General features: G+C 64.4%; 5 protein-coding genes across 71 annotated transcripts; 2 read left to right on the top strand and 3 right to left on the bottom strand.

Annotated features, from left to right (window-relative positions):
* Positions 1–311: 311 nt before the first annotated feature.
* MFSD3 (major facilitator superfamily domain containing 3) lies at positions 312–2,824 on the top strand. Of its 8 annotated transcripts, none has more exons than XM_085021568.1 (6): positions 312–523; positions 1,557–1,671; positions 1,996–2,143; positions 2,231–2,355; positions 2,421–2,530; positions 2,610–2,824. In XM_085021568.1, the coding sequence occupies exons 2-6, from the start codon at positions 1,641–1,643 to the stop codon at positions 2,781–2,783; spliced, it is 588 nt and encodes a 195-aa protein (XP_084877694.1). In that variant the 5' UTR covers positions 312–523; positions 1,557–1,640; the 3' UTR covers positions 2,784–2,824. The 8 variants fall into 8 exon arrangements, with proteins under 8 accessions (XP_084877694.1, XP_084877693.1, XP_020946179.1 ...); XM_085021567.1 differs by having other exon boundaries at positions 2,421–2,536; XM_021090520.2 differs by lacking the exon at positions 312–523 and having other exon boundaries at positions 761–1,671; positions 2,450–2,530.
* A 78-nt stretch (positions 2,825–2,902) lies between these two features.
* On the bottom strand, positions 2,903–9,946 carry RECQL4 (RecQ like helicase 4). 39 transcript variants are annotated; one of them, XM_085021377.1, is made up of 23 exons: positions 9,483–9,946; positions 9,091–9,124; positions 8,861–8,961; positions 8,493–8,633; positions 7,539–8,137; positions 7,349–7,448; positions 7,147–7,273; positions 6,935–7,042; positions 6,696–6,827; positions 6,518–6,610; positions 6,302–6,438; positions 5,841–5,924; positions 5,578–5,757; positions 5,325–5,504; positions 5,140–5,254; positions 4,767–5,029; positions 4,418–4,688; positions 4,214–4,343; positions 3,978–4,135; positions 3,722–3,902; positions 3,491–3,641; positions 3,253–3,384; positions 2,903–3,170 (listed from the first exon to the last, which is right to left on the bottom strand). In XM_085021377.1, exons 6-22 carry the CDS (start codon positions 7,406–7,408, stop codon positions 3,274–3,276), a joined length of 2,481 nt encoding a protein of 826 aa, XP_084877503.1. In that variant the 5' UTR covers positions 7,409–7,448; positions 7,539–8,137; positions 8,493–8,633; positions 8,861–8,961; positions 9,091–9,124; positions 9,483–9,946; the 3' UTR covers positions 2,903–3,170; positions 3,253–3,273. The 39 variants fall into 39 exon arrangements, 33 of the variants coding, with proteins under 33 accessions (XP_084877503.1, XP_084877499.1, XP_084877501.1 ...); XM_085021373.1 differs by having other exon boundaries at positions 3,253–3,361; XM_085021375.1 differs by having other exon boundaries at positions 3,253–3,355.
* LRRC14 (leucine rich repeat containing 14) lies at positions 9,470–16,773 on the top strand. 20 transcript variants are annotated; one of them, XR_001307943.3, is made up of 7 exons: positions 9,470–9,737; positions 9,929–10,060; positions 11,239–11,592; positions 11,773–12,357; positions 12,430–13,011; positions 13,666–13,753; positions 16,271–16,773. XR_001307943.3 is itself a non-coding variant. In XM_085021549.1 (6 exons), the coding sequence occupies exons 3-5, from the start codon at positions 11,264–11,266 to the stop codon at positions 12,995–12,997; spliced, it is 1,482 nt and encodes a 493-aa protein (XP_084877675.1). In that variant the 5' UTR covers positions 9,470–9,737; positions 9,929–9,959; positions 11,239–11,263; the 3' UTR covers positions 12,998–13,011; positions 16,271–16,773. The 20 variants fall into 20 exon arrangements, 15 of the variants coding, with proteins under 15 accessions (XP_084877675.1, XP_084877672.1, XP_005662858.1 ...); XR_014843260.1 differs by having other exon boundaries at positions 13,666–14,224; XR_014843263.1 differs by having other exon boundaries at positions 11,756–12,357.
* LRRC24 (leucine rich repeat containing 24) lies at positions 13,949–18,943 on the bottom strand. 2 transcript variants are annotated; one of them, XM_003125437.4, is made up of 5 exons: positions 18,651–18,943; positions 16,366–16,608; positions 15,936–16,214; positions 15,585–15,753; positions 13,949–14,975 (listed from the first exon to the last, which is right to left on the bottom strand). In XM_003125437.4, exons 2-5 carry the CDS (start codon positions 16,522–16,524, stop codon positions 14,053–14,055), a joined length of 1,530 nt encoding a protein of 509 aa, XP_003125485.1. In that variant the 5' UTR covers positions 16,525–16,608; positions 18,651–18,943; the 3' UTR covers positions 13,949–14,052. The 2 variants fall into 2 exon arrangements, with proteins under 2 accessions (XP_003125485.1, XP_084877666.1); XM_085021540.1 differs by lacking the exon at positions 18,651–18,943 and having other exon boundaries at positions 13,949–15,029; positions 16,366–16,524.
* C4H8orf82 (chromosome 4 C8orf82 homolog) lies at positions 17,987–20,629 on the bottom strand. 2 transcript variants are annotated; one of them, XM_021090544.2, is made up of 3 exons: positions 20,463–20,629; positions 19,818–19,866; positions 17,987–19,542 (listed from the first exon to the last, which is right to left on the bottom strand). In XM_021090544.2, the coding sequence occupies exons 1-3, from the start codon at positions 20,622–20,624 to the stop codon at positions 19,097–19,099; spliced, it is 657 nt and encodes a 218-aa protein (XP_020946203.1). In that variant the 5' UTR covers positions 20,625–20,629; the 3' UTR covers positions 17,987–19,096. The 2 variants fall into 2 exon arrangements, with proteins under 2 accessions (XP_020946203.1, XP_084877722.1); XM_085021596.1 differs by having other exon boundaries at positions 17,987–19,505.
* Positions 20,630–20,716: the final 87 nt, after the last annotated feature.

Below are 20,716 nucleotides of genomic sequence, written 5' to 3'. Positions count from 1 at the left end.
TCAGCAGGGGAAGGAGTGTGTTGGATCAAGTGCCTGTGTGTTGGTCTAGGGGGTGGGCCAGCTTCATGGAGCCACAGGCTCCGAGACAGTACTGGCCAAAGCTCCAGCTCTGCCCATGCTTCACTACCTCCTCTGGTCCTCAGGCACCCCACATGGCACAGCTCTGGGCAGGAACGGCTGTGTGAGACCGCTCACGAAGCTCACGTTTCCCCTCAGATTGGCCTCTCCCTCAGCCAAGGTTGGCTGGAGCCAAGCTGGCCCCACATAGGCTCTCCTGGCCTTGTCACTGGACACTAGAGGGCGATTCCGGCAGCAGCTGGCTGCATCCTGTGCTGAACTGCGGCTCAGACTTCTCCCAAGAACTTCCTCCCTTTCACCACCTTCTGCAGGCTGGGGAGGGCACTGAAACCAGCGGGTGAGGGGTCCAACAGCAGAAGCACAAGAAGGTAGTGGCCTTAAGAGGCCAACTCCTCTGCAGGCGCCACTGAGCGACCCAGTGGACACTGCAGCCACCAGGCTCCAGGTGAGACACTAGGAGGCACTTTCTGGGTCCAGCCAGTCTTGGGACTGGATCTGTTAACTCTGCGAGGCACCTGGCTGGGCCGCGGGTTTCGAGGCTTCTCACCCTGGAAGCTGGTGCCCCTGGCGCCAAAGCTGACCCCGGCCGCCGCCAGGTTGACCACCGGGGGCGCCCGAGGGCGGCTGGCACTCTAGCCCGCTCGCGCCCTCTATGGCCACCGCGTCTCTCCGCGGCGCCTGCGCGGCCCGGTCCCGAGCCGGGCGGCGAGCACCGCCGTGGCCGACTCGCGGTCCTTCCGCGTACTGACGCCCCCGAGGACGCCAGCGCGCAGGTGCCGACGCCAGCCTTAAAAAAAATCTTGGCCAGACCCCACGCCGAACCGCCCAGCCCCCTCTGATCCCACCGCGGCCGGGCCTGGAACCCAGCCCCAGCCACCAGAGCCTGGGCCCATGTCCCCGCTCTCCTGGCCATGCACGGGAAGCTGCTGGTGCTTGCCAGCCTCTACCTGGTGCAGGGCCTGCCCTATGGGCTGCAGTCTGGCCTTCTGCCGGTGCTGCTGCGGGCTCGCGGTCTGTCCCTGACACACGTGGGACTGGCCAAAGTGCTGTATGCACCGTGGTTGTTCAAGCTCGTGTGGGCCCCGCTGGTGGACGCTCGGGGCTCTCCGAGGGCCTGGCTGACGCTCAGCACAGCAGCTCTTGGCCTCTTGTGTGGGTTGCTGGCAGCTCTGCCTCCTGCTGAAGCTGGCCAGTCTGGGCTGCCTCTTACTGTGGCAGGGCTACTTCTGCTACTGAACTTGGCTGCAGCTGTACAGGATGTGGCCTTGGACACACTGGCGATGCAGCTCCTGGAGCCGGCAGAGCTGGGGCCGGGCAACACGGTGCAGGTGGTGGCTTACAAGCTGGGGGCGGTGCTGGCTGGGGGTGGACTGCTGACCCTCTTGCCCACCCTCTCCTGGCCCCTGCTCTTTCTGCTCCTGGCTGCCACCTATTGGCTGGCTGCTGCCCTGGCTTGGGCTGCACCGGCCCTGCAACAGCTTCCTGCGCCTCAGCCATCAGAACCCCGCCGACACACGCTGCACCTTCAGCAGCACTTGCTGGCCGTGCCTGGGACCCTGTGGATGGCAGGTTTTGTGCTCTCCTACAAGCTGGGTGAGTAGGGGCGGGAGCCTGGGGGAGCTCCAGGTGGGTCCCCATGACTATGGGGCCCATTTGTGGGACTGCCTTCCTTCTTTCTGGAGTACGACTTGCAGGCTGGAGCCCAGTGGCCTCGCTTCTTGTCCGGCAGGTCCAGCTCCACAGCTGTTGAGCTCCAGCCACACTGCCCCCTGCCAAAGCCTCTCTACTCCCTGCTGACCCTGAGCTCAGCCAATGCCCAGCCCCAGCTTCTGGCACCTGTAGCCTGAGGCAGAAGCAGGGTTGGGGAAGCACAATGGAGAGGGAAGCAGGCTGCCCCTGCTGATTTTCTCTTTGCAGGTGAGCAGGGCACCAGCAGCCTGTTCCCACTCCTCCTGTTGGACTGTGGCGTCTCTACCCCAGAGCTGGGGCTGTGGAATGGCGTGGGCGCTGTGGTCTGTTCCATTGTGGGCTCATCTCTGGGTGGCGCCCTGCTGGCCAGGCACCGGTGCGTCCCCCTCAGCTTGCCCTGCCTGCCACCCCCCCACCCCTACCTTCCCCACCCCCTCTGACCTACCCAGTCTCCCCACCCCAGGCAGCCACTGCCCCTGTTGAGGTCACTGCTTCGGTTCCGTCTTGGGGGCCTGGCCTGCCAGACTGTCTTGGTTTTTCATCTGGATGCCCCTGGGGCCAGGGTGGGCCCTGGCACAGTCCTGAGAGGTGAGAGGTTGTCCATGGGGGGAGGAGCCTAGAATCCTGAGCCCTGCTGACCTCAGCACCCCCAGGGGCAGCCTTGCTGAGCCTGTGTCTGCAGCACTTCCTGGGAGGCCTGGTCACAACCACCACCTTCACCCTGATGATGCGCTGCAGCCAGTTGGCACCCAGTGCCCTGCAGGTGAGGGTACGTGGCTGGGACATTCGGGCCACGGGACTGGAGTCCAAGCAGGTCCTGACTGATCTCCACAAATCTCCAGGCCACACACTACAGCCTCCTGGCCACTCTGGAGCTGCTGGGGAAGCTGCTGGTGGGCGCGCTGGCCGGAGCCTTGGCTGACAGCCTGGGGCTGCGCTTCTGCTTCTTCCTCTTCCTCGCTCTCTCAGCCACACCCATGCTGTGCCTAGGCCTTGCACCCAGCACGCTGGCCTGAGCCGGGTGGCTGGCCTTGTCAATAAAGTGGAGTGGACCCGAGGCCTGTGTCTGGACTGAGATGTGCTTGGTTGTCCTCAGACTGTGGGGTTGTCCCCACTGGAAGGAAGGTCCCTAAAAAAGACGTGAGCATCTTTTATTCTGCTTTAAGGCCTCCTTGCCCCCGCGCCCCGGCAGTAGGCTTTGTCCAGAGGGGCTACACAGTGTTCTGGCCGCCGATGCCTCATCTCTGCTGTGCTGACACGGTCCCCCCAGCAGGCCACTCAGCGGCCCCACAGCAGGATCTCCTCTGTGGCCAGGTGCATCAGGGCGTGGAAGTTCAGGTGCAGGTATTTTCTCCAGAAGCGCCGGTCCCGCCCGTACACCTGGGCTGGATAGCGGGGACTCCCTGCGGTGGACAGAGATGTGGCCCTGGGGACTCTGGCTGCCAGCCCCTGCCTTTCTCCAGGCTGTGCCTCCCAGGTCCTCACCAATGCCGTGGAAGACGCGGGCTACAGCCCTGCCTGAGAACTGCTGCTCAGGCCACGAGGACAGCAGGTGGCGGATGTCCCGTCGGATCTGAGCCTCCCAGTCCTGGAGCTGCCCGTGGGGGACACATCAGTCTTGCCGCGGCACAGGGCAGGGAGTGAGTGTGTACCCGTGTGCGCACAGTGCACGCACGCTCATGCCTGCCACGGCCTGACCTTCCCTGGAGATCCTGGCACTCACCGTGGCCTGGCCTGGCTCGGGGCCCTGCTGGTCCATGCCCTCTGGACCTGCTTCCTCTTCCTCAAAGTAGCGGCGGAGCAGGGCCTTGAGCCTGCCACTGCGTTCCTCATCGGGCTGCTCCAGGCACGGCCCACAGCTGGGGAAGGCCACGCTGGGGTGGCATGGGCTAGTTAGGTCTGCCCACCTGGGGGTGGGTGGGGTGGCCCAGGCCCCGCCCACCTCCTCCAGCACCTGTGAAAAGCCCAGTAGGTGTGGTGCAGGCGGGCCAGGGCTTCTCGCTCTCGGGCCTGCACGCGTCCATGTAGGAAGTCACAGATCTGATCCTTCTCCTGGGCGGTCAGGTCCCCGGGGGAGCGCAGGTGGAAGGCTAGCACCTTGAAATCCACTAGCACCCCCGTGCCCCGAGGCAGACCTGCCAGACAGGGTGTTAGACATGGGCAGGTGGGCAGGTAAGCCCACCGCAAGCAGGGCTGGGGGGCAGGCGCACCTGTCCTGGGCTCCGGGTCCCACTGTAGCTGCCGGAGGGCCCGCCGCACGGGGGCCAGCTCCCAGCCCATGGAGTCTGCCAGCTCCACCACATCGAACTCCACAGAAGCTGTGTTCTCAGGGCTCTGCTGGGCTAAGCACGCAGCCAGGGGAGGACACCTGAGCCAGGGAAGGGGGCATGTGATCGGAAGCCTGGTCCTTGGTCCCTGTCCCCAGCCCAGGGGGAAGTGTAGTCACCTGCGGGCCAGGGCCTGGAGCTGGGTGGGGCCCCCAGGGCAGCGCAGGTGGCAGCGGGCATAGGTGGGTTCCAGCAGCTTCAGCCAGCGCTGTGGGTGCAGCTCCAGGTAGCAGAGCAGGGTCTCAATGGCTAGGGGCAGAGCAGGGCTCAGGGGACGTGGGGACATGGGGACGCCCCGGCCACACACGGCCCCTGTTTCTCACCCTCCTCGGGCACATCCAGGGCCTGCACCATTGGCTGCACTGGGAGTGCCCGCTCGTGGCCCGGGCACCGGGCTGTGAGCTCCACGTGGGGGTGGTCGGCATCCCAGGGGACTGTGGCCGCCGAGCTCTCCTGGCTCTCGCCTGGCTCAGGCACCAGGGGCTGCTGAGCGTGGCCGCAAGCAGGGAACACGTGCTGCACCAGCTTCTTCACGGCGAGGAAGTCGATGGCGTCGGCGTGCACATGTCTGCGCAGCTCCCACAGGTCCTCAGCCTGCAGCAGAGCAGCCACCGTGAACGAAGGGCTGCAGTAGGGGGGGGCGCTGGGCAGCTCCAGCGGGTGGATGCTCACCTGGGGCCTCAGGAAGAGGTGGCAGTGTGCGGGCTGCCCGTCGCGCCCAGCCCGGCCCACAGCCTGCACGTAGCTCTCGAAGCTTGGGGGCAGCCCCAGATGAAGCACGGCCCGCACGTCTGGCCGGTCCAGCCCCATCCCGAAGGCAACCGTGGCCACCACCACCCGTAGCCGGCCCTCCATGAAGGCCCGCTGCACCCGCCGCCTCTCCCGGCTGCACATGCCTGCATGGTAGGCTTCAGCCACGGCCTCTGGGGCCCAGCCTGCAGGGAGAGGCACAGATGGTCAGGTGGGGAGCGTGCCTACAGCGGTCTTGTGGGGCACAGCCCTGCCCCGCTACCCCAACCTCCGGGTCCCAGGGCCCAGGTCTCACGCAAGCAGGTGCGCAGCAGGGCAGCGACACGCTCGGTGTCCTCTCGCCTGTTGCAGTAGATGATGATAGAGTCCAGGGCACAGAAACGGTCACTCTGCAGCAGTGTCACCAGAGCCTGCGAGAGAGCACGGTCTGTCTCTGCAGCCAGGCAGCAGGACCTTGGCTGGGCCCCTGTACCCACTTACCTGGTCTGGGTCCCTGTCCATGGACACAGAGAGGTGCAGGTTGGCAGGGATGGTGCCTTGCCCCCTGAGGACAGACTCTTCAGCCACACCCAGGTGCTGAGCCACGTCGAGGGCAGTGCTGCGCGTGGCCGTGGCCGTGAGACCCAGGAAGCAGCTGACACCCACGCGTTCCCGTAACACCTGCGTGGAGGCGGGTGGTAAGGACAACCACCCCACCTTCCCTGGCCCACTCACCGGTCCCCTCAAGGCTTACCTTGCAGACTCGCAGGTAGCAGGGCCGGAAGTTGTGAGACCACTGAGAGAGGCAGTGGGCCTCATCGATGCAGGCGAAAGCAACCGGGGGCAGCTGGGTGAGGAAGGCAAGCCCCGCTGCTCCTGCCCCAGCCAGCGCCTCTGGCGACAGCATCAGCACTTGTACCTGGGCTGATCGAGCCTGAGGGTGGCAAGGTCAGGACAACTGCACAGGGCCTCCAGGGGACTGCTCCCTCTGCCCATCTGGCCCTTAGGCCCCCTTACCTTCTGCAGGGCAGAGTTCCGCTGCTTCTTCGACATCCCTGAGTGGATGCAGGCCGCCTTCAGGCCTGGGGGCAGGCCAGACACCTGCAGATACAGGAGCATGATGCCACCCACCCTGGCCCTTCCCCACACAACTCTTAGGATGGTTTGGCCTGCCAACCACTGCTCTCTCAACTTCGGGCCCTCTGAGGAGAAGAAACCTAGATCCTGGGTCCCACGACTCAGGGTTCAGAGCCACCTGCGGGCCTGATGCAGGAGCACCAGGAATAGACAGGTAGTGGGGGGGGGGGTGTCATTCCCCCAGTGCCGTTCCTCCTGTTGGGGGGCCTGGGGCTGTGAACAGCCAGGCTCTCTGCAGCGCTGGGTGGGGCAGAGCAAGAACCAACAGCCCAAGTAGGTTGACGGAGCGGTGGCTACCCATTCTCACCTTCTGCATGTGCCCAGGGGCCCTGTCCACCCACCTGGTCATCCATGAGTGACATGAGGGGAGAGATGACCAACGTGAGGCAAGGGCTTCTCCGGGAGTAGAGCAGCGCAGGGAGCTGGTAGCACAGAGACTTGCCACCCCCTGTGGGCAGCACCAGCAGTGTTGACATACCTGGATGTTTCTGAGGGTCAATAGTGCCACCCTGTGGCCGGCCTTGGCCCCACCACAGCCCCCTGCCAACCAAACTGACCAGACAGGATCCGCATGACCACGTGCTCCTGTCCAGGGTTGAAGGCTTGGTGCCCCAGCTGCTCCAGGGCCTGGAACACCTCGGCTGGGGTGTCTGCAGGCACAGGTGTCAGGCGGTATGGCCCCGAGACGCCCCCACCTCCTCAGTAAAGGCACTGGGATGGTAGGTGGCTACTCACCTGCCACCTGCCCTGACGGTCCCAGCGGGTAGAGTGGGGGCACGGGAGGAGGTGGTGGACAGGGCGCCCTGGGCATAGATGACTGCATGGGCACTGACAGCTCAGGCCCTGCAGGCTCTGTGTCTTCCTCACCTGCCAAGAGCAGACAGGACAGGGTAGCACAAAAGCTCCAGGCTGGTCTGGGCTCATCCCGGAAAGGAGGCCACTTGCTCCAACCTCTTGTCCGCTCCTTCACGCACCAGGAAGTTGGCAGCAGGTGGTGCCCGTTCTCTGGGGTACTTCCTCTAACATGGGCAGAGTCCCTGTGTCATCCTCATCCTTGCCACCCTCCTTCTGAGGGGCAGGCTCTGGACCAGAGGTAGGGAGTTAGTAGGGCTTTTTGCTGGAGACAGAACTGCCTCCCCTTCCAAGCAGTGTGGGCTCAAGCAACCACCCAAGGCAGAGGCCTCACCTGGTTGAGGGCACTGGGATGCCCAGTGACCGAGCTGCCCACACCGGAAGCAGGAATCCTTGGCTGTGGCCCTGGGTTGACCACCCCCAAAAGACTCTCCTTTCTTCTGCCACTTCTGCTTCCACACCTGGCAGGGACACAAGAGAGTCACAAACCGAGAAGTAGGATGAGTAAGAGGGAACACCTGGCACCACCTCCTTACCTGCCTGCGGAGGAGCCTGCTACGTGGGGCCAGGCCCCGCACATAACGCTTCTGCTTCATGTTGAGCCGCACATAGTTCCCCCTGTCCTGGATGGCGGGTCTAGAAGAGATGCACAGGTGGGCTGTGCGCGATGCCCACTCGCCTTGACTTAACGGAAGGCAACCCCGCTTGGGGCCAGAGCAGGGATACCTGGAGGTGGTGGGGTTGCTGAGGGGCTGTGCCCGCACAGGCTCCTCTAGACAATCTTCTGTGTGCCCTGCAGCTGCAGCGCCCTCAGGTGGGGGTCCTCCTTGGTTACCATCCTGCTGGGGCTGTGCAGGGCTCCCCTGCAGCTCCCAACTCAGTCTCCGCTTCTTGCCTTGACTGTTACCAGGCTGGGGACTGCCTGCACTGACACCAGCTGCTTGTGGCGCTGGAGCCTCTGGGCTTAGTAAAGGTACCTTGGGGCCAATGCTGGGACTGAGTACACACGGGACACCTGAAGTCAGCTGTGACTCCTCTGCATCCCCGCCAGGCCCGCGGGCCCTGGGGACCCCCGGAAAATCTGGGGTTCCACTGTGACACCGCTGCAGCCAGCCAGGGTCTAGGGAGCTCAGCCGCAAGCTTAGGGATGCCCTCAGCTCCTGGAGCCGGCCTGACCTCAGCTGGGTCCTGGGAAGCTGGGAGGGCACCTTGCCGACTTCTTCTGGAGAAATGAGGGCAGCCGCTGTGCCTGGAGACCCTGGGGAGGACTTCTTGGAGAAGGGTGTTCGTTCAAGCCGAGGTACTCGGCCCAGGGCTGGCCCGGTCTGGGAGGGAGACAGGCAAGCAGGAGCTCAGGCCCTTGGGCTGCCGAAGCCTGAAACCTGCTGGAGTCTCCACCGTAACACTTGGGTGAGAACAAGACTGACAGGTGAAGAAAGGAAGCTGAGAAAAGGCTGCCCTGAACTCTTCCGAGGAGTGGTGCCCTGGTTAACGCTGGAGTTGTGTGTGTGCATGTGCAAGCTGATGAGCTTGTGTGGAGGAGTTCACAAGGACGGGTACCTGGTGATCTGCCCTGGGGCAACAAGCAGCTCTGGAGATAGGTTCGATGTACTGCCTGCCCAACCTCCCCCCCTTTTTTTAACTCAAAAAATTTTTTCCTGCCCAACCCTCACTCCTCACCTGCAGGCTGTCCTTTAGGTTGGCCTTAAGCCTCTTCCCATAGTCCTGCACAGATCCCTGAGGGATCAGCCTTGAGGTAGAATGGGGAGTCTGGGTCGCAGCCCGATTCAGGTGGGGCCCCCAGCAGCTGGGCTCCAGCGTCTGCAGGATGAGACAGTACTGACCTAAACTACGGAAAAACCGGCGTGGGGCCAGAGGTGTCTCCAGCCACCTCCCGCACACCCGCGCCCTGAGACCTGGGGGGGGCAGGGCAGGCCTTGCTCCACCCTCTCCATCCTCCCCCCAAGTTCTGTGTCCTGGGCCACGGCTCCTCGTGGCACCGGCGTACAGGGAGCTGAACGAGAGGTTCAGATGTCCAGCCCGGGTACCTCTTCGGCCGCCGCGGAAAGCGAACGCCCCAAGCTGTTAGGCCTGACGTCGCCGGCCTGGCCCAGGGTCTCCTTCAGAGCGCGGTACTCCCGGTAGAGCGCTGAGAGCGGGGTCAGGGGAGTCGGTGTTCAGGAGTCAAGACTCCGGCGGGGGTGCGGGCCGCTCGTTCACCCACCAGCCCCCCGCCCGCGTCCCCAGGGCTCCCTCCGCCCCGCGCCCGCGCGCTCACCGCGGGTCTCCTCTGGCGCCGCCTCCACGTCCTCCTGTAAAGGGAGCGCGTTAGTCTGAGGCGGCACCCTCAGCTCCCCGCCCATGGGTAGCCCGCACCTGGCCCGGCCGCCGCCCGCGCTGCCGCCGAAACGCGCGCTCCCAGGCCTGCAGACGCTCGCGTATATCCCGCAGCCGCTCCATGGCAGCCCCGCTTGCCGCGCCCAGCGAATCTCCCGCCGGGAGGGCGACGCCGGCCGCCAGCCAATGGGGGCGCTCGGCGGGGTCGGAGGCGGGGCGGCGCGGCGGCCGCCGGGCCGGTGCAGCCTATCCGCGGAGCTCTGGTGCGGCAGCCAATGGGCGGGCAAATACATCATCGCGGCGCGCGGCGGCGCTGGGCTGGGGGCGACGTACGGCGAGGCGGGGCCGTCCGCGGTGGTGGCGGCTGCGAGGCTAGTGAGCGTTGGCCACCGGCCGGGGACGGGGCGGGGCGGTGTGCGTCCTGGCTCTTCCTGGCCGCACTAGGCGGGCGCGGGTAGCCGGGCCGGTGCCGTCCGGGAGGCGCAGGCAGGAGCCCGGGCATTGCGGCTGCGGAGTGGAGAGAACCCGGAGCCCGGCGCCGGGCTAAGCGGTCTCGGGTCTCGGGGGGCAACGCACAGGCTTCAAGGGGTAAGACCCGGCGCAGGAGGCGGAGGGCGTCGGATCGAGGGCCTCCCATGGCTCGAGGCTTGGAGGAGCCGAGCGGGGGCGTCCTCGGGGAAACGCCTGAGCCGCGGGCCCGCGGGAGGGGGCGGCGGCCACCGCAGAGAAGCTCCTCCCACGGTGACCATACTGGCTGCTTTCGTTTCCTCTCGTGACAGGTGCTTGGTTGGTCTGTCCCGTCGCTGCGAGGTATGACTCGTCCTCGCGAGATTTGTCCACAGGCGGAGCCTGGCAGAGGGTTGACGTCCCGGGCTCCTCAGGAACCAGTGCCCTAAGGACTTGTGTGTGAGGTCCGCAAGAGAGGGGCTCTGGGGCTAGGCTGCCACCCTTCCCGAGCTCATCACCCAGGCTGTGACCTTTGTGGGGAATGCCTAGGTCTTAGTTTTGTCATCTGTTTCCAGGGAGATGACCCGGAGGCAGTTGTGAGGGTGAGGTGCCTGACGCACAGTAAAGAGGCCCTAAGAGGTTCCCCTGGCGGGTGAAAAGAGGGTCCCCTGAGAGGTTCCAGTTAAGCGGGCTAACTGTTGCTGCTGCTGAAGTCAGCAGCAGAGCTGACGCCCAGGTTTACTGTGGCCTCAGGCATCTCCTCTTTGCTCCCCGGAAGCTTGCGTGTCCTTCTGGCCTCCGCCCATCTGAGCAAAGGCCTGGGTCTGGGGCCTTTGAATCCCACTGGTTTGAGAATTGGTCTCTCAACAGGGTTTTCCAGGGCTGAGAGAGGTGTTTAGACAGGTGGCAACAACCTCCTTCTTGCTTCCGTAAATTTGCAGGGGTCTCCGTGCCTCATGATGCTCCCGAGAGATACCACTAGAAGTGAGGCTCATGTCAAGGGCTTGGGTTACTCAGGCCCTCTGAACTCAAAGTTCCCTGGATCCTGGTCCTTTCTGCCTGCCTTGGTGTTTATTAAGTTGCGACTGTACAGGCAACTCCTCTTTGCGGTGCAGCACAGAATCTAAGGGTGGCCTGCAAGGGCTTCCGAGGAGGCTGGGGGAGGGCCCTGTGATGCACCTTCCAGCCCCCTGGGATTCTCCCATCCGTCTAGTACTTGTGTGTAGGGAGAGGGGCCTTAGATTTTTCCTACTTTTCAGGAAGGGAAGATATGGCTTTGTGATTGGAGAGGCTTGAAATACAGAGGCGGGGCGGGGCTGCAGAGCCACAGCCATCAAAAACACACCCAGGCGAGCTGGGCGTCTTTGGTAGCGTGCTGGTTATGTATTTCGTATGCTTGATGGCTTTGTTTCTCTAGGTGGCCCCCATGCTTCTGGAGGGCAGGGACCAGGCATGGCCTTGTTCTCCTCTCCACTCTGCTCAGCCTCTTGCAAGGCACATAGCCCTTGATCTTTGGTGCCGTGGTTCTCCACCCTCTGCCAAGCACCATGCTGAGCTTTCCCAGAGCTGGTGCATGGAGGGGGCGGTGATCTGGGGTCTATTGTCCCCCCCCACCCCACAGCTGAAGGACCCTTCCCTGCAGGTGGCCTGCTGCCTGGCCCATCGCCATGCACACCCTTGTGTTCCTGAGCACACGGCAGGTGCTCCAGTGCCAGTCAGCTGCCTGCCAGGCCCTGCCCCTGCTGCCGAGAGAGCTCTTTCCCTTGCTGTTCAAAGTGGCCTTCATGGACAAGAAGACCATCGTGCTGCGCGAGCTGGTGCACACGTGGCCCTTCCCGCTGCTCAGCTTCCAGCAGCTGCTGCAGGAGTGTGCCCACTGCAGCCGGGCCTTGCTGCAGGAGCGACCTAGCACAGAGAGCATGCAGGCCGTGATCCTGGGGCTGACTGCCCGGCTCCACACCCCGGAGACGGAGGCTGGCACACAGCCCCTCTGCAGGTATGGGCTCACTGGAGGGGCCCTCAAGCCTGGGGGGTGTAAAGAGGGTCCCCTGAGAGGTTCCAGGCTGGTGTAAAAGCTCAGTGCAGGAACAGGCATGTTGCTCCTGTCCCAAGGTGGCTGGGAGTGGGTGTGGGCTCTGTCCTCTCATCTCCTCCTTCAGCCCACCACTGCTCCCAGGAAGCACGCACTGCGTGTGCTGGACATGACGGGCCTCCTGGACGACGGCGTGGAGCAGGACCCTGGCACAATGAGCATGTGGGACTGCACGGCAGCTGTGGCCCGCACGTGCATCGCACAGCAGCAGGGCAGGACTGCAGAGCCTGGGCTGGCCCCGGTTCCCGTGGAGGTGCGTGTGGACCTGCGGGTGAACCGGGCCTCTTATGCGTTCCTGCGGGAGGCTCTCCGCAGCAGCGTAGGCAGCCCACTGCGACTCTGCTGCCGGGACCTGCGGGCTGAGGACCTGCCCATGCGCAATACTGTGGCCCTGCTGCAGCTTCTGGATGCGGGCTGCCTGCGCCGTGTAGACCTGCGCTTCAACAACTTGGGCCTGCGCGGCCTTTCCGTCATCATCCCACACGTGGCCCGCTTCCAGCACCTGGCTAGCTTGCGGCTGCACTATGTGCACGGGGACTCGAGGCAGCCGTCTGTGGACGGCGAGGACAACTTCCGCTACTTTCTGGCCCAGATGGGTCGCTTCACCTGTCTCCGGGAACTCAGCATGGGCTCCTCTCTCCTCTCGGGGCGGCTGGACCAGTTGCTCAGGTGAGTGGGCCCTGCTCTTGCCCTGCCCCTCCCCTGGCCCTGCCTGTATGTGACCACTTGTGCCCCCTGCAGCACTTTGCAGAGCCCTCTGGAGAGCCTGGAGCTGGCCTTCTGTGCCCTGCTGCCTGAAGACCTGCGTTTCCTGGCACGAAGCCCACATGCTGTCCACCTCAAGAAGTTGGACCTGAGTGGCAACGATTTATCCGGCAGCCAGCTGGAACCCTTTCAGGGTCTGCTACAGGCAGCAGCAGCCACGCTACTGCACCTTGAACTAACCGAGTGCCAGCTTGCTGATACCCAGCTGCTGGCCACACTCCCTGTGCTGACTCGTTGCACCAACCTCCGCTACCTCGGCCTTTATGGCAACCCGCTGTCCATGGCAGGCCTCAAGGAGCTCCTGCGGGACTCGGTGGCGCAGGCTGAGCTGCGCACAGTGGTGCACCCTTTCCCTGTGGACTGCTACGAAGGCCTGCCCTGGCCGCCACCTGCTTCTGTCCTGCTGGAAGCCTCCATCAACGAGGAGAAGTTTGCCCGCGTGGAGGCCGAGTTGCATCAGCTGCTGCTGGCCTCAGGCCGTGCCCATGTGCTGTGGACTACAGACATCTATGGGCGCCTGGCTGCAGACTACTTTAGCCTGTGACCTCCAGGCTCTGGGTGAGAGGCTGTCCTGGGGTCCAGGGCTGCTGGAGGCCCGTTGCCCCTTGGGTAGGCAAAGCCTTCACTGGGCCTCTGCTGGAAGCCTGACAAAAAGGCACAGTCTGATTTCTTTGCTCCCGGGAGCACCTCAAGCCTCCCATGCTTTCTGCAGCACCCTGCACAGTTTGTCCTGCTCCTGCTCCCCCAACGGGCTGAATATCTGTGGGCCCGGGGCTGGATTCCAGGCCTGCAAGGCCCTGCTTGGTTTGGCTGCTCTTGGCTGCCCTTTGGTGTCCTGGTTCTCTCCTTGGAATGATCCTGGGGTCTGTGACCTGAGAGAGGATGTTTTCCTCTGGGCCATCCCAAGAGCAGACTGCTCTGGGGGGCTGAAGTGGGGCAGGGGCTTGCTTCAACGAGGGCTGGGCCCCCACGCTCTCTGGGGCCGCTTATTGTTCTCACTGCCCTGATACCCAGGAGGCCGCCTGTTGGCTGGGTTTTGGGGCCAGGGGGTGTCATTAAGGTACAAACGTGCAGTGTGTTTAGAACTTAAATCTGTGGCTATTTTTTCTGTCCTAATTGGTCCAAGTGACTTGTCTTCTGCTCTGCTGTCTGTCACTCCTAGCCTGGCTGTCGGGTAACGTCTTCCGGTCTGTTGCCTCTTCCCATCCCTAGGCTTCTGCACAGTCTGTCGCACCTTCCACCTCGCCGAGGTCCAGGCTCTTCCAGCAGGAGGCGGGGCCGGAGGTGGACGTACCGAGCTGTAGGTCGGATGTTTTGGGGAGGGGTCTGTTCCGGAGGGAGGGCCTCTGTGGGGCTGTTGGGAGCTACCTCGGCCGCCCTCGGCTCGCACCCCAGGACTCCGTCCGTCCGCGGAGCTTGCCTGCCCAGGTGCTTGAGCCCCGCGCCCCGCGCCCCACGCGCCCCCCCCCCCACACACACACGGCTCGCAGCACAGTGCGCACGCAGCTTCCACCCTTTACTGACCGCGCGGGAGCATGCGCGGAGCGAGTCGCGCCGGCCAATCCGCGGCCCCGACGTCATCGGCGCGCGGCCCGCCCCTCAGCAGTGGATCTCGTAGGCGGCTGGAGGCTGCAGCGGGAGCCCCTGCGCGGGCCCGGCTGCCGTCCCTTCGCCCGCCTCCGCCGGGCCTTCGGCGAAGAGCGGCTTAGAGCGGTCGATGACGAACATCTCGTGGCCCCGCTCGTCGCGGAACTCCTCGAGCTGCGCGAAGGTGCAGGGCCCGTCCGAGTAGTCGTTGACGAAGAGCGCGCCCTCCCCCGGAGGGCCCGGCGCCTTTTTGCGCCGGCGCCGCCTGCGGCAGATCATGGTCGCCAGCAGCAGCGCCGTGAGCGCCAGCAGCGCGATGGCCGCCGCGATGGCGGTCTGCGTGGCCAGGCCCAGGGCGCGGAAGGCCATGCTGCCCGCCTCGGGCAGGGGCTCGTGGCTGACGGGGCCGGCAACCGGGGGCGGCGCGGGCGCCAGCTGCTGCTGGCGGGACAAGTTGACCAGGAGCTGGAAGGGCACGCGGGCGGCGCCGCCGGCGTTGGAGGCCTCGCACTCGTACTTGCCGGCATGGGCGAGGGTGATGTTGGTGAGGAAGAGCATGCCGCTGCCGGTGTCGGAGGCCCCGAGCCCACCTGGGCCCGGCACCCCACCTTCTGGTTGGGCCTGGGCCCGCAGCGGCCCCCCACGAGGCTGGGCCACCTTTCTCCAGGTCACCAGGGGCTGGGGGTAGCCGGAAGCCTGGCAGGCAACCCGCAGGTCCTCACCCAGGTTGGCTGTCACCTCCAGCGGCTCCACATGCACAGAGGGTGGGATGCAGATGAGGCTGCTGCCAGACACGTCCAGGAGATTCTGAAGTGCCAGGCGGGGGGGCTCTGCACATGTGATCTTCTTGTCCCTGAAGCTGAGCAGCCGCTGCCCCCCTTCTTTGATCCAGGCTCCTAGCCAGTGCAGGGCACAGTCACAGCGCCATGGGTTCTCTGCGGGCAGAGCAGCGGTGGGCAGGAAGTTAAGGAGTGGTTCCAGAACACATCCTGTGTGGTTAGGGTTGCTGGCCAGAGCAGGAGTCCCTTTCTTTCCTCCCAGAATGGGGGACCCCTGCCACTCCTTCTCTGACCCCAAACTCCTTAGAATGTGTTGTGTCCCCGTCCCCCAGCTCCTCTGATGTCTCTCCCTGCTACAGGTAGCTTTATTGGGGGGAAACTCCTCTGTCCACATGGACATCCCACCAGCGCTACCTTGCAGGAGTTTGTTAGCCTAGTCTTCATGTGCTGTCTCCGGGAAGTGTCCCCAGTCCTGGGCTGTTTTTCCAATTTTTGCCTGCCTGCCTTCTGGCCCCAAAGTGTGGAAGCCGCTCAGCTCTGTCCAGTCTGTTTAGGGACTTTAGTAGTTTTTCAGTCTTCCTTAGGCAGGGTCTCCAAACGGTGACCCTACCAGCACCCCTATTTTTAGCAGCCTTCTCTCAGGGCTATGAGTGATGGTGTGGTCCTCCCGGGCGCTGCCATTAGAGGTCCCTCCACAGCGGGGCCTGCTCTCTACTGCCTCCGCTGTGGACAAAGAAGATGGCTTTGCCCCTAGAAAGAGCTTACCTGTAAGGCGCAGGACCTGCAGGCTGGCCAGGGGCTGCAGGGCCTCCCGGCTGATGGTGCCCAGCTGGTTCCTGCTGAGGTCCAGCAGTGCCAGCGAGGAGAGCCCAGCCAGGGCCTGGTCCTCCAGCAACTCAATGCTGTTTTCCTGCAGGTGCAGCTCCTGCAGTCGCTGAAGCAGGGACAGTAGATTATCAGGGAAATGGGCCCTGGGGGATAGGTCCCCTTCTTACCAGGCTAGAGTGCCATGCTTTTCTCCTCTTCTGCCCAGGAAGGCAGGTGGCAGTGCAGGAGGACTTCTGCCCTTGCCCACTGCTCTCCGGCCCCCACCCCACCCCCGCCCCGCCTCCTCACCTGCAGGTGTAGAAAGGTGAAGTCCAGCAGCTGGACCAGCTGGTTACCGGCCAGGTAGAGTACACGCAGCTGGGCCAGGCCGGAGAAGGCGCCGACGCGCAAGCCCCGCAGCCGGTTGCCTGTGAGCGCCAGCTCCAGCAGGCGCGACTGCGCTCGGAAGGCGCCCGGCTCCAGGGCGCGCAGGCTGTTGTTGTGCAAGTAGAGACGGCGCAGGGAGGCGAGGGGCGCTAAGACGCCTGGCTCCAGGCGCGCAATGCTGTTGTCCTGCAGGAACAGGGTCTGTGCCCAGGAAGGGAGGGCATTTGCCCCGCTGAGCAAGTCTTCCTCTTCCCTAGGGCGCCCCATTTATCCACCGGGAAGGCTCGCACACCCGTCCCTCCACGTCACTGGCACTTGAGGCCCGCAGCCCGGCAACCCACAAGGTGCCCACCTGTGTCCCAGGCGGTATTCCAGGCGGGATCACGCGCAGCCGCAGGGCGCCGCACTCCACCGTGGCGCTGTAGCAGCGGCAGGCGGCGGGGCAGCCGACAGCGCAGCGCGGGAGACAGAGTAGCGACAGCAGCAGCAGTGCGGGCGCTCCTGAGTCCATCTCCCGCGGAACTGGCCGCGGGCCACGAAGCTGCAGCCTTCTCAGCAGCCTCCCTACAGTCTGGCCCCGGATGGGATGCACCTCCTGAAACACAAGTTGGCGGGCCTGTCCCTAACATTCGAGAGCAGTGAAAAGCATGGTTGGAGGCACACACTGTGTCTTTTCGAAAAGTTTTAAATCAGTGCCAGAAATGGAAAAAACGTTCATTGCCTTCCTACATAAAAAGTCATAAAGACCTGGGGCATCAGATCCCAGTTTAGAGTTTCTTATGTCCTCAGTCTGGCCACAGCCCACAGGAGGAGGGTCTGCCTCCCCGCTCCAACCCTCCTCTCCCCCCATTCCATCTCTGCCTGGCACTGAGGGGTTTCCTGCTCGTGCGCGTGGACGTCTGGACCACACGATGCCCTCTATGCCCAAACCAGACACTCCTTGGCTCTAGGGTGCAAGAAGCTGGTGCAAGGTATGGGCTTGCAAACACGTGGGTGAAGTTGAGGGTCAGTTACCAAAGCAAGGGCTAGAAGGGGAAGAGCAGGCTCTGAGCAGACACATCCCCGTGTCCACTGAGTGGACTCCTCACTCTGGGGACTGGCATGAAGCCTCTTAGGGCACAGAGCCCAGAGTAGAGGTCCTTTTTTTGCCCCCCGCCCCCCGGACAAGGCTCAAAACTCCATGCTGATATTGTCTATCCCTGTCCTCACCTGACCTTGACCCAGTGTTTAGTCATTCTTATCCCTAGAACTCATACTGTGTCCCCCAGACCTGGGATTGACCTGTTATGACTTGGAGCACACAGGCACAACTGGTCTCGGAGCTGGTAGCCACAGGAAAATGAAGGCACAGCTTTGTCCAGCCTCTGCCCTGCCCTCGTGGGGGCAGGAGTGGGCAGAACAGCCTAGCTAGAACTAGGGCATTTTTCTGGGAAACTTATTAGAGAATTGGGGGATGAGACAAACAATAGGAAAGCCAGTTCAGAAGCTGTGGGCCTGTGTTCTCCGTGCTGGTCCCCAGACAGTGCATCTATCTCTGGGGTAAGCAGGGCCCTGGAATGGCTGGGGTGTAAAAGGACCTTGGGCCACCAGCTGGTTTTCTAGCATAGTTTCCCAGGTAGGCTCTGGAAGCAGTGACCACCTGGACTAGGAAGGAATGTGTGGTGTGTTGAGGTTTATACACAAGCAGCTGTGAGCGTGGAGAGAAGGCTAGTTCTGGGTACAAGGTGACCCGTGTTAAAGGTGGGGCCTGCACTGAGAAGCCAGCCAGTCTGGAGACAGGGATGATGGGGCTGAGGGTGTGTCATCACCTAGCCTCATGGCCCACCTCAGATGGTCCTTGCTCTGGACACCTGCCTGTCCACCCAGTCTCCCTGTTAGGGAGAGTGAGTCATGTGAGAAGGCGCCAACTGGGCTTGGTGGTGTTTAAATCTTGCTCTAAATGCTAACTCGAATTTAAAATCACTAGAGAGAAGTAGGCACAGCAAAAGTTTTAATGGAACAGTTTTGGCCCAGGCAGAGGCACTTCCCAGATGTCTCAGAATGTGTGAACCCCAAGAAGTTGGGGGCATTCTCTGAGCCCCTGGGATCCATCTTCTTGAGCAAAAGGGCCCCCACCAGGCTTCCAGGGGCAAGGCCTTGCAAATAGGGAAGATTCTTGGCCTCCTCATGACTCAGGGGACTGCTGTTCAACCGGACACCGGCTAGGTGCTGATTCGTGTAGATGGGCTGGCCTGGGCAGGGTTGAGGACCCAAGCAGGAAAAGCAGGGGAGGCCAGCCCAGAAATCCTTTTACCCAGAGGACAACCCCCTAATCTGCCCAGGCAGGGGTGGAGCGTCACACACCGGACGCCTGCCACTGCCTCCAAGGGACCCATCTGTGCGGGGGCGGGGGGGGGGGGGCGTTAAGGGAGGAAGCCCCACAACGCCCTCGGGCGCAATGCGAGGCCTGAGCCGGGTCCCTGGCTCTCCCAAGATGTCCCCTGCATCCCCAGCAGCGCGGTCTGTCCGGGCCGGTTCAGGACAGGGCGTGGTCTCCGCCAGGTCACACGCCCTTCTCGGTGAGCGGCGGGGACAGAGCCGGGACGGCCCCTGATCCCGCCCCCACGCCCGCTGACCTTGAGTCGGGCGCCCCCTCACCTGACGCTCTCGCGGCTTGGCTCCCCCGCCGAACCCCGGCCCACCGAGCAGCGCCGGGCGGGGGAGGGGCGGGCGCCGCTCGCGCTCACGCGCTGGAGCCCCCGCGCTTCCCGCCCGCCGCCCAGGTCTGCTGTCGCGAGCGCGGGCCGAACCAGAGGACGCCGAGGACGCCCCAGGCCGGGGATGAGGGGAGGGAGCAGAGCGCGGGTGACCCCGGCCCTCCCCGCGTTGGGGCTCGGGCCGCGGCAGCACCTCGGACAGCGCCGGGTGGGGCGGGGCCGCGGAGCACCTCCGCCGCGCACGCGTACTCAGCCGGCGCGCTCTCCGGGTGGCGCTTGCGCAGCGACGCGGCCCGGGGGGTGCGGGGGCGCTGGGGGCCGCTGGGGGGCCGGGGGCCGGGGGCCGGGGGCCGGGGGCCGGGGGCCGGGGGGCAGGCAGCCAGCAGCTCAGCGCGGCGGGGCGGCAGGCAGCAGTGGGGCCAGGTCCATAGTGAGGGCGAAACGGCAGCCCTGCCAGCGCACGTGCGAGGGCAGCTCCGGCGCGCCAGGCGCGTACTCGAAGCAGGCGCTGAGCTCGAAGGCTAGGGCTGATCGCACCAGACCCACGCCGCCCGCGCGCTCCGGCGCTGGGTGGTAGAGGCGCCCGTTAGCGGCTAGGGGTAGCAGGCGCGCTGGCTCGAAGGGTACGGTCAAGGCCTCGCCGCCGCCACAGTAGGAGAGGCGCGGGGGCTCGGGGCCCGCCGCCAGCAGGTGCGTGAAGACCACGGGCCGGTCCTCGCAGCGTAGGAAGTTGCGCTCCCTGCCGCAGGGCGAGAGGAAGGGGAAGGAGGTCTCGTAGCGGCCGCTGCGGTTGGGTCTTAGGCGAGAGAAGAAGAAGACCAGGAACTGTGGGTCTGGGGAGGAGGGTCAAAGAGCGTGACTGCTCAGCATGTCCGGCCCAGAGCCTCCAGGACCCTACTGCCCCAGGCAAGCGGCTCGCCCTGGGTCACACCAAGGGCTGGGGCCGGCTGTGGGAAGGCCAGCCAGGCCTCACTCTAGACAGGGGCTTTAGAGCACAGGGCGGCCAGTCCCCTGCAGCGGGCAGACCTGCCGGCAGGTTGGTCAGCAGGGCCCTTCAGGGCTTTCCCGGAAGGGAGAGGGAAGGTAGGGGAGGAGGACGCATCACTACCTTTGAAGCAGGTGATGAAGTTCTTCATTTTGGAGTCATCCAGGAAAAGCTGCAGACAGAGGAGCAGGCCATGGCCTTTGAGCCCTAGGTGGAAGCCGGACAGAGCTGCCCCCCGGGGGGGGGCGAAAGGACCTGAGGTCGGGCCTGTGTCCGCTTTCCTTGATGGCTGTGCACACGGTGTGCAGGGAGGCACGTGGAAGGCAAACCTGGAGACCCTACCGACCTCCCCACATCTACCCTGGCCTTGCTTTCTCATGCGGTTTCTCTAGGCTGGCGTGCCTTTCCCGCGCTTCTTCCTCCTTTCACGTGTCTAATGAGATGGGCCCCCTCCTCTGCGGAGGCTATATGACTTGCTTCCTCCCGTGTGTGGTGGATGCCCCCACCAGGGCTTCCAAAGCAGGCCGGGGGGCGCGGCTGGGGCTGCGGGACCTGGGGCTGCAGAGCGCTGGCGCGGCCACCTGCGGGAGGCTGGCCTCTTGGCCAAGCCCTCTGGAGCCGGGAGCCCCGGTCATTTCAGCGCGCCGCCCCAGCTCGGCGGTCTGTTCACCTGCTTTAGAGACCCTGCCCCTCAGCCGCGCCTCCGCAGGCGCCCAGCACCCGGCGCCGCCCCTGTCACAGCCCCCCTCAGTCCCCTGCCCAGCCCACCTGGCCCTGGTGGTCCACGTAGTAAAAGTACTCGCGAGTCCGCGGCTCTGGGCTCTGACCCTGCGTGTAGGAGACTCCCTGGCCCCCGCCGTACGCCCGGGACCCCGAGGACCGTGCCCAGCCAACGGTCCAGGCCTGCAGGGCCCCTCGTGTCGCCCACATCCTCCTCCTTCGCCGGAAGCGGCCAGAGGGTCAGGCGCGGGCGGTGCTGCGCGAACGTACATCCCCCGGAGGCTGCGACCTCGGGCTTTGGG

This window comes from Sus scrofa, chromosome 4, assembly GCF_054392235.1.
Source record: "Sus scrofa isolate SSC_HxYL_T2T_F1_AM1 chromosome 4, Sscrofa_HxYL_maternal_Yorkshire_Landrace_v2.0, whole genome shotgun sequence".
NCBI lineage: Eukaryota > Metazoa > Chordata > Mammalia > Artiodactyla > Suidae > Sus > Sus scrofa.
Note: the sequence above shows the minus strand (reverse complement) of the source record. Positions and strands in the feature narration are given on the sequence as shown.

What these genes read in the sequence shown, in the direction of transcription:
- RECQL4 (XM_013996385.3), bottom strand. Translation starts at nt 9,272, where the DNA reads ATGGAGCGGCTGCGGGATATACGCGAGCGTCTGCAGGCCTGGGAGCGC. An exon ending in TTTCCGCGGCGGCCGAAGAG is followed by an intron (nt 8,634 to 8,860) that starts GTACCCGGGCTG and finishes CTCATCCTGCAG; the next exon opens with ACGCTGGAGCCCAGCTGCTG. An exon ending in CTCCAGGCCCTGGCCCGCAG is followed by an intron (nt 4,136 to 4,213) that starts GTGACTACACTT and finishes TCCCTGGCTCAG; the next exon opens with GTGTCCTCCCCTGGCTGCGT.
- MFSD3 (XM_021090517.2), top strand. Translation starts at nt 990, where the DNA reads ATGCACGGGAAGCTGCTGGTGCTTGCCAGCCTCTACCTGGTGCAGGGC. An exon ending in CCCTGGCACAGTCCTGAGAG is followed by an intron (nt 2,356 to 2,420) that starts GTGAGAGGTTGT and finishes CAGCACCCCCAG; the next exon opens with GGGCAGCCTTGCTGAGCCTG. An exon ending in CCAGTGCCCTGCAGGTGAGG is followed by an intron (nt 2,537 to 2,609) that starts GTACGTGGCTGG and finishes ACAAATCTCCAG; the next exon opens with GCCACACACTACAGCCTCCT.
- LRRC14 (XM_085021550.1), top strand. Translation starts at nt 11,264, where the DNA reads ATGCACACCCTTGTGTTCCTGAGCACACGGCAGGTGCTCCAGTGCCAG. An exon ending in GGCACACAGCCCCTCTGCAG is followed by an intron (nt 11,593 to 11,772) that starts GTATGGGCTCAC and finishes CACTGCTCCCAG; the next exon opens with GAAGCACGCACTGCGTGTGC. An exon ending in CGGCTGGACCAGTTGCTCAG is followed by an intron (nt 12,358 to 12,429) that starts GTGAGTGGGCCC and finishes TGCCCCCTGCAG; the next exon opens with CACTTTGCAGAGCCCTCTGG.
- C4H8orf82 (XM_021090544.2), bottom strand. Translation starts at nt 20,624, where the DNA reads ATGTGGGCGACACGAGGGGCCCTGCAGGCCTGGACCGTTGGCTGGGCA. An exon ending in ACGTGGACCACCAGGGCCAG is followed by an intron (nt 19,867 to 20,462) that starts GTGGGCTGGGCA and finishes CTCTGTCTGCAG; the next exon opens with CTTTTCCTGGATGACTCCAA. An exon ending in CTTCATCACCTGCTTCAAAG is followed by an intron (nt 19,543 to 19,817) that starts GTAGTGATGCGT and finishes CCTCCTCCCCAG; the next exon opens with ACCCACAGTTCCTGGTCTTC.
- LRRC24 (XM_085021540.1), bottom strand. Translation starts at nt 16,524, where the DNA reads ATGGACTCAGGAGCGCCCGCACTGCTGCTGCTGTCGCTACTCTGTCTC. An exon ending in TCACCTTTCTACACCTGCAG is followed by an intron (nt 15,754 to 15,935) that starts GTGAGGAGGCGG and finishes TCCCTGCTTCAG; the next exon opens with CGACTGCAGGAGCTGCACCT. An exon ending in GCAGGTCCTGCGCCTTACAG is followed by an intron (nt 15,030 to 15,584) that starts GTAAGCTCTTTC and finishes CTAACCACACAG; the next exon opens with GATGTGTTCTGGAACCACTC.